Genomic DNA, 13,372 nt, shown 5'->3' with positions numbered 1-13,372 from the left:
TTTTGTTAGTTGTTTCCTCCAAGGCAACCTTGAAATCCACCTTCATCTCCTCAAACCGAGCTGTTGCGGCAGCAGCATTTCCTCTGAAGCCTTCTGTAGTTTCTTCAAGTCGGCGTCCACCTCAGTAAGTTTTCGAGTCATCTTTCCCACCGTCACAAGAGCAACGTCTCTGATACCAATTGATGTATACCAGACCCGGAAATAGCAACTGATGCGAATAAAATAGAAAATAAAGAAAGAAGACAAGATAATCTGGATTAATCCCCCAGCTGCCCTGAGTTCCTAAGAACAATTAATAATAATCTCCAATGACCTAAAACACGGTGGCTACAAGCCTTATTTAAATAGGACATAGCCTTAACCCTAACTTGGAAAACACATAATTATCTAATAATAATCAACCGTAATTTATTAATAAGAGCCCAGCCCAGCCCAACCTTCTGCCACCTCCTGATCCGTATCACTTTCCTCATCATGTCCCCTCCGTTCTATCAACATTTTTGAAATACCCCTCAGAGCATCATTGTGGAAACGATGCAGCTGATTTTGAGTGACATTTCCACTAGTCAGGTGTATTTTACAGTGGGATAAATTGGGTTAGTTCCAAATATTGCATATCAACTTTAGGACCATGCTTGTATTTTGTGTATTAATAAAAGGTACCGACTTGTATTGCTATATGAAGCATTGCGCGATGTTAGAAGCTTCAGTGCTCGTTGAGTCATGTAAGCCTTGGGAGAACATCAGATGTCTTCTTAGAAGGCTATGAAGAACACAGGAGGGGATTGAGTTACACTAGAAGTTTGTTGGTGTTTTTTTATGATGTGTACAACTATGGTGCTTATAAACCATAGAGGTTTCCCTCTTCTAGCAAGCTTCAGTCCCAATGAACCATTTTGGTTTTAAGAACCTTTTAGATGGTACAAATTACATGAATGCTTGATTTTCTAGGGGACTCTCCATCGCCCTAGACTCCTAGAGCTTTGTTGTGCTTTCTAGGATATTCCAAACCTATCCATCATGATCTTAAGTAGGCACTGGCTTGCTGTTCATGAAGCTTGGCTTGGTGATTTCTTACTCAAAGTGCTGTTACCACTTGGAAGCTAAAATGATTTTGTATTTTAGTTAGCCACATAATATGAAATCACCTTAAGATAATATTCATGTATAGATTTATGGGTGAAATAGCATATGATCTTCAAGTTTCAAATATTGAAGTGGTATTTTTTGTTGACAGAAATTTGGGAGGTTGGTGGGTCCCATATCCCGGTTTAAAGATGTATTTGTAGGTGGCAGTCGACGAGGTTTCTTTATTAGAGGCAGCACCTCGAGAGATCTTTAAAATTAAAGATGGTGATGATGACGAAAAATAGAGCAAAGGAAGTTTTGCTGTTGTGGGTGTGGATATCAGCTTGTGTTATGAGCTCTGACTGACCCTATTTGTAAGAAAACCAAAATCGAAGAAGCTACAGTTGCTTGTCTATGTCAATTTTCTATGCTTTTGTGGATTCTGTTTTTTCAATATGTAAAAAGGATGACATTGTAATTCGTTGCTTGGTTGTCAACTCATATACTTCTGGTCTTCTGTAATGTTCTTTAGCTCTACAATGCGAATCAGCATATTGGTTAGACAGTTTGATCTTTGTTTTACAAATATATTTGTGCTGACTCCGGTTTTTATTCCAGCAGTGTTGATTAGTGGTGTTACTCTTGCAAATTGTGCCCAGATTGAATCATATTAATGTATTCTTGCTATAGCTTTGATAGAAAATTAGGGCTGCAAATGGGTTGTGAAACTGGTTACCCGAAAAATTTAGATAAAAGTATGAAGTAGGAAAAATACTTCTTAAAAGTATCAAGTAGGCTATTACCCAATGGTTAACGTGTATGTAGGTTGTTAAGTGGAAAAAAGTCATGGAACGCTCATACTTTCCATTCGAGGCTGTTAAGATGTAGACAACTTTACCCGTACGACGACAGTATAAGGAGGTTGTTTTCATATTCCATCTATAAGATCCAGCCTTGCATGTCTCCAGAGACAAAATGTTAACCATTTATCCAACCGTTGATTTATGTATGTAATTGTATATTTTGTATAAATAAAAGAAGTGACCAGGAGTGGGAAGGCTTCGGTTTCAAATGTGGTTGGATGAGTATGAAATGACGGATTTGCTATTGTAGCGTGGTGACGAAAATGGCCTTTACGTGGTGGGGAGGTTTAAATGCATTAATTAAGTTGACTTGTACAATTTATTGCTATCAAGCAAAGCCTATCCAAGTTATCTAAAAAAGATATTTTAGAAAGGGAAATGATAATTTTTTTAAAAATATTTTTTTAATATCCTAACTACTTGACAAGTCTCTTTTACTGAATTTTTCTCTTAATTCCATCCTTTGATTTTGACAAATGTTACATTCCTATAGTTAGGAGGTTTTTTATGACGTTTAATTAGAAGGATCAATCATTTTCTGAAAATAAGATCAACCTAAAAATCAATTTTAACTATAAGATTATGACATTTATATGAATCAAAGAATAAGATTAGAATTAAAGACTTAATGGAATTCATATATCAAAATCTAAAGGTTTTAGATAACAGTTATGCAAGCGCAATGTGACGGTGTAATGGCAGCGACGATGACGGGTTGTGGTGGCGCCCGACGGTAGCGACGGTGTTGAATGTTGAAAGTTGGAAATGAAATTTATTTTAGAATATACTATTAATTATAGGTATATAAATTAGATTGATTTACCATTTTCCGTTCTAATAGGGGTGGCGGTGGTAGTGGTGTGTGGCGGTAGCGACAGTAGCGACAATTGATGGTGGTTACAATGGTGGCAGTGTGGCTGCGATGATTGGTGGTGGTGGTGACGGCGAGCAGTGTAAGTTATTGATGTAATATGATTTTGATGTATTGTTGATTGTTGAAAGATGTAAATGAAACTTGCTTTATATATCTATATCTATATCTCTAAATATATATAAAAGAGAAACATTAATTCATAATTGGAGAAGTATGAACTCTTAGATGAAGTTCAACTTTTAATTAGAGCTATTAGATCAAATAATGATGTCGTATACCTTATTTAACTTTTTTAGTTTTAATTTAACTTTAATAAGTTTAAATTATTTTTATTTTCTTATTTAAGTTTGTAGACGTTAATGATCTTTTTAATGATATAATTATGAAAACTAATATTTTTATATTTTACATTATTTTTTATCTTTAAAATTATTTTTAAATTTTTTAACAGAATTTTTTTTAATGTAATACGTTTTTATTAAATTATATTTTTGTATAGAAATTTTATCATATAGCGAATAAAATTTGGTTAGAAGGACTTTTGTATAGAATTTTTATCATATAACGTTTTTTTATTAAATCAATGTGTTGAAAACCGGACTGGATGTCAGACCGGCCTTTTAATAAAGAACTAAAAAAACAAATATGGAGTATATAGTAAGCTATCACAATTATATATTAGAAAAGTAATTGTAAGAAAATTGCAATGATATTATGCATAATTTTAAGTTAGATTAACACAACATACGATATATAGATTGACAATTAAATTGCTTAGTAATTTTGGTGTATAACTAAATTATCTGAGCAAACGTTAAAACATAAGTACAATGACAATGCAGACATATCCGGATGAAATAAAGACATCCAAAGAAATAGAAACCTTACTTAGCGAGACTTCTAATAGATGATGTATCAATTTTTCAACTGTATGGTCACTGTTAACCAGAATCTAAACGACCACTAATGTAACTTCTTGTTTTTTAGTGGTTTAATTCTTACCTGGTTAAATATTTGTCAACTTATGATATTATAAAAATTTAACATGTCATTAATTATATATGTTTCCGCGTATTATGCGGGTAATAATCTAGTTATCTTATAATAGAGGAGCCTTTTCTTTAAGAATAGATGATTTAAACCGACAAAAATACACCTCTTATTTATTCATTAATTTAAACATCTTTACCTAATAAACGTATAATACCCTTAAATCTCAACCACTCATTTTTCTCCTTCTCCTCAAATCTCACCCACTCATTTTTTTCTCTCTCCTCCATAAATTATTTTACTCCTCGAATTCATTCAAAATCTTTTATCTCAAAAATCGTATATCGATAAATTATAAAAATTGTATGAGTGTTCTTAAAATTTCACTCATTAGAAATGTCATTCGATATACTTTCGATGAATTTTTAAATCCGAGGGCAGAGCCTGTACGCCTAAGGCATTTGGGTATCACACTCTGACTTATCTTCTCCTATGACCTATCACTCCACCATATCACCGTCGCAACGTGCGGGTACTTTCTCTCGTAATATATATATATATATATTTGAACGGCAACAATTTTATTAAATAACGACCATCTAACAAGATGCTAGAGACCAAAAAATACAAATAGAATTGAAAAGACAACACGCTAAGAATCTTAAGGTACAAGGAAACTAGAAACCTAACAAGCTACATATACTAAAATGTAGCATACTAGCATGTTCCATTAAATTATTAGACATATAAATAGATTATTAGACATATAAATTAGATTCATTTATCATTTTTCATTATAAAAGGGTTGCTCGAGACTCGATTAAATTTATGATTAAGTAGGTAACATATGACTATTTGTATGCAATCGAGTGGTCTGCTTCACAAAGAGAAGTGATATTTCTACAACAAAATTTTGCCATCTACAACAAATGTATTGATTTTTATACACAGAATAAAACTGCATGATGCATGTATTGTTATAGATGGCAAAAATATGTTGTAGGAATATCATTTCCCCTTCACAAAATATCTAACTTGCCATCCATTAACTCAAATGAAAAAACTTCATCAGATGAGTACTATTCCATTTGAAATTTCAAATCCAATCAAGATTGGTGTGAAACCGAAACACAACAAATGATAGTAGAATACAAACCCTTAGTGCCTTTTCTAATTTGAAAATTAGATCATGGATATAATTAAAAGAAATTAAAAAATCATTCCGAATAGATATATAACCTACTTTTGTCGGATCAGTGGTTAGAACCCTTGCCTATGGAGACAGAGGTCATGGATTCGATCCTCATGCCCAACAACGATGGAGGTCCTTTTCTACCTTTAGTAGAACCTGGAAGCAGCCTCTCTACCTTTGGTAGGGGTAAGACTGTCTATATCTCAACCTCCTCCATACACCGTGAAAGACGATATTGGGACCCATAACCCGTAGAAGATGACATTGAGAGTTACTTTGCTTTACTTTTCTACTTTTGTCGGAAGAGACCAAGTTTTAAAAATTAAGAAACCAAGAGCCTTAAGCGGGAACGGTGAGATGTTGTCACGGTATTCCACTACTATTCCCTCTATTAATTCTAATGCCATAAGTCCTAAGTTGGGAACGGCCTTCTGTACGGATGTAATGTTTTCACAGGCTATTTGCACTTGAAACAAAATAAAGTTGCACCATAAGTGAGCGACGGCTAAATGATTAATGGGTTTGGAATCGACTAAGAACTCTTAGATTAGATTGTGAATTTAAGCTCTTGCAAGATTTGGTGAATAAACTTGCGAATGGGTTCGATATCGAGGTGGGTGATAGATGGGCATGGAACCTGGATGGTAAAAGTGGATTTCTCTATTGCTCAACTTCGATTTATGGTTGATTGTGATCGGGTGTTTAGTAATAATTGCAAAACTATATGGGATACGCATATGCTAGTGCCTAAAAAACTATATTTGTTCATGTGGAGATTGCAGAGAACTGTGTTCCTACTAGCATTAATTTATTTGCCAGAGGCGTCGAAATCACTAGTTTTGGTCCTTGCAATGTCTTTTGGGTGTTGAAGACATTAAACATATATTTCATCGTCGTGAGTTGGCTTTTGAAATTGGAACCTTAATGGGTGTGTGGGCACACCTGAATATACCTCATTCGACTCCGGAAGAGATTCTTACTTGGTGCGTGGGAATGAAGGTTTCAAATAGAATTTACCATAGATTACAACCTTTATTGTTTATATGGTGGTGGCATATTTGGAAAACATGGAATAATACACTTCATAACAACTCTCGGGGGACAAGTAAAAAGGTTTTAATTGGTTCGGTTTTTTACTTATGGATTCACACTTCCACAGTCTGGGTTAGGAAAAGTGAAGTGCCCGCGGTTGTTTCTCCCTTCCAGGTCCAACTATAATTGGCACAAGCTTTTTTCAAACTCTTTTGCAATTTTAGCACTTAAAGATCCATATAATTGTTATATGGGATTTGTAGATTGTAATTTTGGCCTCTACTAACTTGCTAGTTAACCCTATTCTAATAATTTCAAATTTTGACCATTCAAAAAACAATAGAACAAAACCGAGAGCCTAAAATAAAGAACTTGATTTCAGTCAGGGCCCTATTTCAGTTTTTGGGTTTTCCAGGTCACATCTGGCTATCCCCATAAGGCATTTATAAGTTACTCATTAAGCGTCATATAAAGCACTTATTAAGCTTACAATATGTGTCATCTACAGTAAAAAGAATATAATGTTGTTACATTCATTGTCAGCACCCACACTCTAGAAGATTACGACCTAAGCACTTGATTGTATAAAAACCTAATCCATAAACAATTTGGTTCTCAATCGATGTTGTGAAATCCTGGAAGAAGAGAAGTGATGAAGCCAAAAACAATTAACTGTATCTCCTTTACAATCCCCCACCATCTGTTGTTCCCATTGACCACACCATGTTCTTGTTCATTCAGAGGCTGATTTGCATCACCCACTGGACGGTTCTCATTTTCACCTCCAGCTTGTCCATCTGATAGGGGTTCGTATATGTTAGAGCCACATGAGGCAACAATATTCACATAATAGAATAAGTTACACTATTCTTGAAGCTATATATTATATTCAAGATTGAGTTGCTTTATATTATAGGAATGCTTGATTTGATTATTTAACTAGAGTTAAGTTCGGTGTCATTGAGAGTTGGGAGATTCGGCTGCCACTTGGAAGCAAAGACGATTAGAGAAATCTTGTATTTTATTGCTACTTACTTTATCTGTCGACATGCTATTTGGGTTCTCTAAGTATACAAATAAGCATATAGGAATGTTTTATTGAGGCATTGCAATGTAGATTGCGACTACATTGCGAATTAAAGCAGTAAATTGGATCCTATCCTACTCGCAGAAAACACACACACACACAGATAGATAGATCTTCCTAGTTCCTACATATTAAAGGTTGCTCTAATCACTTATTAGCCAATCAAATCTCTTTTTTTTTTCTCAAATTGGACCTTGCTTATGTTATTAATTTATTTACACTTTTCACATTAAAAATGCTAATAATTGTTATCTTAATATAACTATATATCTTCTTATATCTTCCAATGTTTTAAATTAGTCTATATCTTAGACCCAATACTAATTATAAATATGAGCATAATACCCACTCGTTGCGGCGAAACTTTGTTTTAGGAGTGACGATTTGTTATAAGGGTAGATATGGTAATTTAGTGTTGTAGTGTGTGGAAGGGCATTTTGGAAACCATAACTTGCTTTTTGGGGAAAAAAATATGCTTAATTTCTTAAGACATACCATAAATAAAAAACCCAAAATAATAAAGGAGATAGAGATATCTTTTTAATTCATTTATTGTTTTAATTAGTCCATAACTCCATATATACACCCAAAATTCAATCAAAGCTAAAAAACATTTTATTTAAATATATTATTGCAAAATAAACAATAACATAAGATGAATGCAAATTAGTGGTTTCTTTCGCAATAACAATTAACAAAAATTAAGGACAACTTTAATAACCTGACGCGTTGTATCTACAAAGTCCAATTTTCTCACACAAAATTGTACGTTGCAATCTCTAGAGTTAAATCGAAAAAAGGTTTCAAGATGTTGATATGTGACAAGCATGGCAGATCAAAAAATACTACAACCAATGTCATTAGTCATCTCCAAAGAAGTATCAAAAAAGATGGAATACTACAGTAGTATATGATTCCAATGTTTTAGTATCACATTTTTTACTCAGATTATACTTACATTCTTTACGAAGTATTTATATAAGCCATCTTATCATGAAAATGTCATAAACATCCCGATTCTTGTGTAATTGAAGCGGGTCTAAATCTAGTTTAATAAGTAGACTGTGCACAATAACTAACAAATTCTAGTACTTTACCAGTTCACGAAAAGTGATAATGAACACTAGATTATACTTCACAATATGTAAATTATGAACGAAGAAATCAAGGTTTGAAACAACAATTAGATGCTCTTCAGTTTACTCAATTCTTTTGTTTGGTGGGTCACACATTCATTATTATTCCCATCATGTAAATGGGACCCATAATCATGGATAATGCTCAGATGCTTGGATATGTAAATGGGTCATATATTATGTTTTAAGTTGTTATCCAATTGCCCAATCTGCCACTTCTACCCATTAACTTTTTAAGTTGTACTTTTCTTTGATCTTAAAAAAAAGGTTAATCTAGTGGCTAGCAAGAAGATCGGAGGGATACCTAACAAAGGAGCATTCTCGTTTTCCTGCCCCGCAGCTGCAGGGATGTTATCTGCCCGAACAGCAGGCCTTGGTTGCTGGGGAGGTGTAGCCGCCCTCTGCATATTTTGTGTGAGCCACCGTATTAACGGCGCAAGAGCTCCAGTTTGATACCTGGTATATACATCACAAAAGAATAAAGTTGACTATTAAGATACACTCAAATAAAATTTCAATCATGTCCTAGTGATAGATGTTTAGCCCAATATTTCCAAGTCCATTTTGCCAAACCAACTCACTTATAAATGGGTCGTTTTGGGTTGTGTTTTGCATCAAATGGGTGAAATCACAAGACTAAGCTAAAATAGGAACAAGTAAAATGGGAAAATTTAGAATATACAACCTCCTAAGCCGTTTTTATTCGAAGATTTGGATTATTATAAATTCTTATAGTATTGCTTCTGACATTCTGTAAACATAATTAGCGCATTAATTAATGGAGAAATGAAGTATGCTGCGGGCAGCATATATGTAATCCTACTGTCACAAATACTTTAAATGAGGGATATATTATGTACAACTAACGGACTCTGTGATAGACATGTTAGTTATTGTGTCTACGGCCCAGCCCTTAAAGGCTACAGATTTCCAGCAGCAGATTCTAAAGACAGAAGGCCTTGATGGCAGCAGGCCTCATTACTTAGGCCCGGTTCTGTTTTAAGCTGACTTGGTGAACAAGTTTTATACCCTAATTGTAGCCTATATAAACAGATCTCTTGTACATGTATTTGTGTGGAAAAATCAATAGAAAACCTCTTTGCCCCCCGTGGATTAGTTCACACAGTTTAGTGTGAGATACCACATTAAATCTCTTGCGTTCTTCTTTCTTGTTATTTTCTGGTTCTTGTGTTTGTGTGTGTGTGCAGTTTTATTCCTAACAAGTGGTATGAGAGCAGGTTTCACACAGATCAAACAGCCATCACCTACCCAGCCGTCACCCATATTAGGGTTCCGGCTAAGTCCAGCCACCACAGCCATCACCCAGATTAGGGTTCCGGCCAAAACCATCTACTGCCGCTTCTGTTTGAACTCCAGCCAACTGCTAGGGTTCTGTCTTCTTTAAAGACCACTGAATTAGCTTTACTGCAGCTGTGAAACAGCTGTTTCGGGGGTGCCGCCTTGCTGTCGCTGTTCTGCTGCTGAAAAAACACTGTTGCTGCTGTTTTTCTGCCCAGGTTGATCTGTTTTTCTTTGTAAACAGTTAGTTCATCGAGTCATTGTAATGGCAGAAGATGGAAAGTTTACTATTGAAAAGTTCAATGGGAAAAATTTTAGTTGGTGGAAGATGCAAGTAGAAGATTTGCTAGTTCAGAAGGAATTAGACGTGGTATTGTCGGGTGAAAGACCGGAGAGTATAAAACCAGACGAATGGGAAACTTTGGATAAGAAAGTTAAGGCAGTTATTCGGTTGACATTATCAAAGGATGGTGCATCATTATCAAAGGATGGTGCATTCAACATTCTGAAAGAGAAGACAGCGAAGGAAATCATGGATGTGTTGTCTAATATGTACGAGAAGCCTTCGGCAGAAAATAAAGTTTTCTTGATTCGAGATTTGGTGAATACAATGAAGGAAGGAAGTTCAATAACAGTGCACATCAAAAATATGAATTCGATTTTGTCTAGACTTGAGTCAGTGCAGATAAAATTCGATGATGAGGTCCAGGCTTTGCTACTGTTATCTTCTTTACCTGACAGTTGGTCCAGAACTGTTACAGCCGTTACAAGTTCTGCGGGATCCAAAAAGCTCACTTTTGAAGGGATTCGAGATTTAATTCTAGGGGAAGCCGTCAGACAAAATAATTCTGTCGAATCATCGAGTCACTTGTTGAATGTAGGTAAAGGAAGGAGTAATAACAGAGGTAGTAGAAGTGGAAACAGAAAAAGGAGTCAGTCTAAGGCTTGTAATGATGTGACCTGAGGTCGGTCATTTTAGGAATCAATGTCCGGATGAAAAGAAGGAGGAGAATAATATGCTTTAATCTGTAGTGTAGAAAGTAGTGTGGATTCCTGGGTAATGGATTCTGGTGCTTCGTTTCATGTTACCCACGACAGTGGGAACATTGGCAGTAAGATAGTCAAAGCTTCCGTTACAGCTTCCAGACGACAGTGGGTTGTGAAAACCAGAATTTCGACTGATAAAGTCTCTCCAGATGATTTCTTGCTTACCAAGGATAGTGTTTGTTCTCAGGATCTGGCAGTACGTTTCAGTGGGAGCCGGTATAGACAGAGGACGAGTCAAGGGCAAAGATGGCCGTGACTGATGAGCTGAAACTTGGAGTTTCAACAGCCTTCAAGTGAACCGACGAGGAGGCCCGGGGGTAAATAGGGCGCATTGAAGAACAAGATTTGGTTCTTAATACAAATGTACAGAAGAGATTGAAGATGGTGCAATTCGAGGTCCGAAGACACCAAGTGGGAGATTGTTAGTTATTGGTGTCTATGGCTCAGCCCTTTAAAGGCTACAGATTTCCAGCAGCAGATTCTAAAGACAGAAGGCCTTGATGGCAGCAGGCCTCGTTACTTAGGCCCGGTTCTGTTTTAAGCTGACTTGGTGAACAAGTTTTATACCCTAATTGTAGCCTATATAAACAGATCTCTTGTACATGTATTTGTGTGGAAAAATCAATATAAAACCTCTTTGCCCCCTGTGGATTAGTTCACACAGTTTAGTGTGAGATACCACGTTATATCTCTTGTGTTCTTCTTTCTTGTTATTTTCTGGTTCTTGTGTTTGTGTGTGTGTGCAGTTTATTCCTAACAAGACAGCCAGAAAACAAATAGTTGCAGCAGCACCAATGTCATCCCCTTGGGTAATTATGAGGAAAGAAAAAATAAGTTGTTACAAGTCAATCCGACTCAACAGATTTAAACCACAAAGCTTAAAGAATAGAAGCTTGCCATCCATATTGACTGGTTACCCAATCCACTTGTCATGCCACCTCTACTAATCAGATATTCCCCTTTAGTGAGAAATCACATTTAAAGCAAAACGCCATACAAATGACTCACAAAGTCTAACTCAAACTCTTTCTTGGAAAAGCGGGAGTGGTATATGCAAAGAAAGAAGGAAATGAGTTAATTACTTACAGATATATTAGTGAAGCTAAAAAGATGAGCAGGACGAGCCTTTTTCTTGAGCCATCTTGGTTGAACAAAAAAATAACAGCTGCCAGCTTTAATATGAGCATTAGATCAAGGTGAATTGCAATTTGGAATCTCCTGACCACAACTTGTCTTTGTTGTCCAGCCTGTTGTTGCTGCTGTCTTACTTGGCCTTGGTCATCGCCCCCTGTTCCAGCTTCAGATGGAGTTGGTCCACTGCTACATTTACACAAAACTAATGGGATTTAATAAGATAATAGTAATTAGTCTGATTATAACACTTTCCCTATTGACTGTTCTCCATCTATTGCAAGCTAAATAATATCAATGAGACACCCCACCCCACTCCACTGAATAATGTATTGACCTATCTAAGTTGTTGTTAATAAAATTTTACATGATATATATATATATATATTCCTTTTTCTTCTTTTGATAGAAGATAACTAAAATCAATGACAAATAACTAAAACTACTACCTACACACACAGAGAGACAGAAAAGAAGGAAGGAAGAGGAAACTAACTTACGTAGGAAGGTTGTAAGTGAAAGGGATGAGGAGGAGATTGTTGGATGTGGGGATGGTTGGTCCCATGAATGAATTAGGAAAAGTGGGGACCGCGTACAATCCCGCTCCATGATCCTCCATGGCTTCCTCATGATGATGATGGGGGAACATCAGCATCATCGCATTTGGTGGCTGGAAGCCAGAAAACTGCAATTAATCATCCTTTAAATACATTCGTGTTCCGAGGATATCAGATCGGTTTATATAATAATCAGATCATCAATATATATAATCACAATTAAGCTGCACTGACTAGGATAAAAATAAAAGATTGCCCTAGTTTTCATCACAAAGATCTAGATACATAGTTTAAAAACAGTAAAGTCCTAAAAAAACAAAACAAAACAAACCTGGTGGTGCTTATGAGGAGGATCATGTGATGATGATGAAGAAGAAGAGGGTTTCGGGTTTAGAGGATTGTCGGTGGATCCTACTGGATTTTCCATTACTTATTCCTATTTCGGATAAACGGTGTCCTCGTCGTCGGGTTTTGCAGCTCGATAGATATAGACGATACGAGTACTTTTTTTTACTTACTTGCGTGATCACGCCAATATTTTCATGCCACGTCTCATAACCTTAAGATAAATTAAATTAACGATCCCTGTGGTTATACCCAGTAGTCAAGTTTCATCCTTATTTATCGATCATCAAATGCAATCCGTTAACACCCTCACGTGCTTTTCCACGTGGGGGTATTTGTGTCATTTTCAAAGCTAAAAGACTAATTATAAGCTTAATATATTTTTTTCTTCCTGTCCGAAAAACCTAAATTTATATATATGATATCTATATCCATCTATCTAAATCTATATAACTGTACACTTCTTTTACAAATTACAACTTACAAATGATAATAAATTTTTACAAAGAAAATTGGAAAGGAAGTTTAAGATCCCCACCCATCCCACACATAGATACAAACACATATATATATGCATACATTCATCTAAATCAGAATCTCAGAGCATTCAGATTTGAAAGGTGGTAACGATACTTACATTTATAATACACATCGTATATATGTGTACTCGTTTGTGTTACCATCGGAGATCTGGTCACTGGTGGTGGTGATGTTTAGTAGTCGGTCATCATTGCCTCATAATCAAAACAGG

At 35.6% G+C, this 13,372-nt stretch overlaps 1 protein-coding gene across 3 annotated transcripts; it reads right to left on the bottom strand.

The window, feature by feature from the left end:
- Window positions 1–6,483: 6,483 nt before the first annotated feature.
- LOC122599822 lies at window positions 6,484–12,780 on the bottom strand. 3 transcript variants are annotated; one of them, XM_043772410.1, is made up of 5 exons: window positions 12,608–12,780; window positions 12,220–12,389; window positions 11,675–11,908; window positions 8,547–8,698; window positions 6,484–6,816 (listed from the first exon to the last, which is right to left on the bottom strand). In XM_043772410.1, the coding sequence occupies exons 1-5, from the start codon at window positions 12,701–12,703 to the stop codon at window positions 6,635–6,637; spliced, it is 834 nt and encodes a 277-aa protein (XP_043628345.1). In that variant the 5' UTR covers window positions 12,704–12,780; the 3' UTR covers window positions 6,484–6,634. The 3 variants fall into 3 exon arrangements, with proteins under 3 accessions (XP_043628345.1, XP_043628343.1, XP_043628344.1); XM_043772408.1 differs by having other exon boundaries at window positions 12,220–12,404; window positions 12,608–12,779; XM_043772409.1 differs by having other exon boundaries at window positions 11,675–11,905; window positions 12,220–12,404; window positions 12,608–12,778.
- Window positions 12,781–13,372: the final 592 nt, after the last annotated feature.

Source organism: Erigeron canadensis, chromosome 5 (genome assembly GCF_010389155.1).
Source record: "Erigeron canadensis isolate Cc75 chromosome 5, C_canadensis_v1, whole genome shotgun sequence".
In the NCBI taxonomy this organism is placed as follows: domain Eukaryota; kingdom Viridiplantae; phylum Streptophyta; class Magnoliopsida; order Asterales; family Asteraceae; genus Erigeron; species Erigeron canadensis.
The sequence above is the reverse complement of the archived record's forward strand: the minus strand, read 5'-3'. Positions and strand labels throughout refer to the sequence as shown.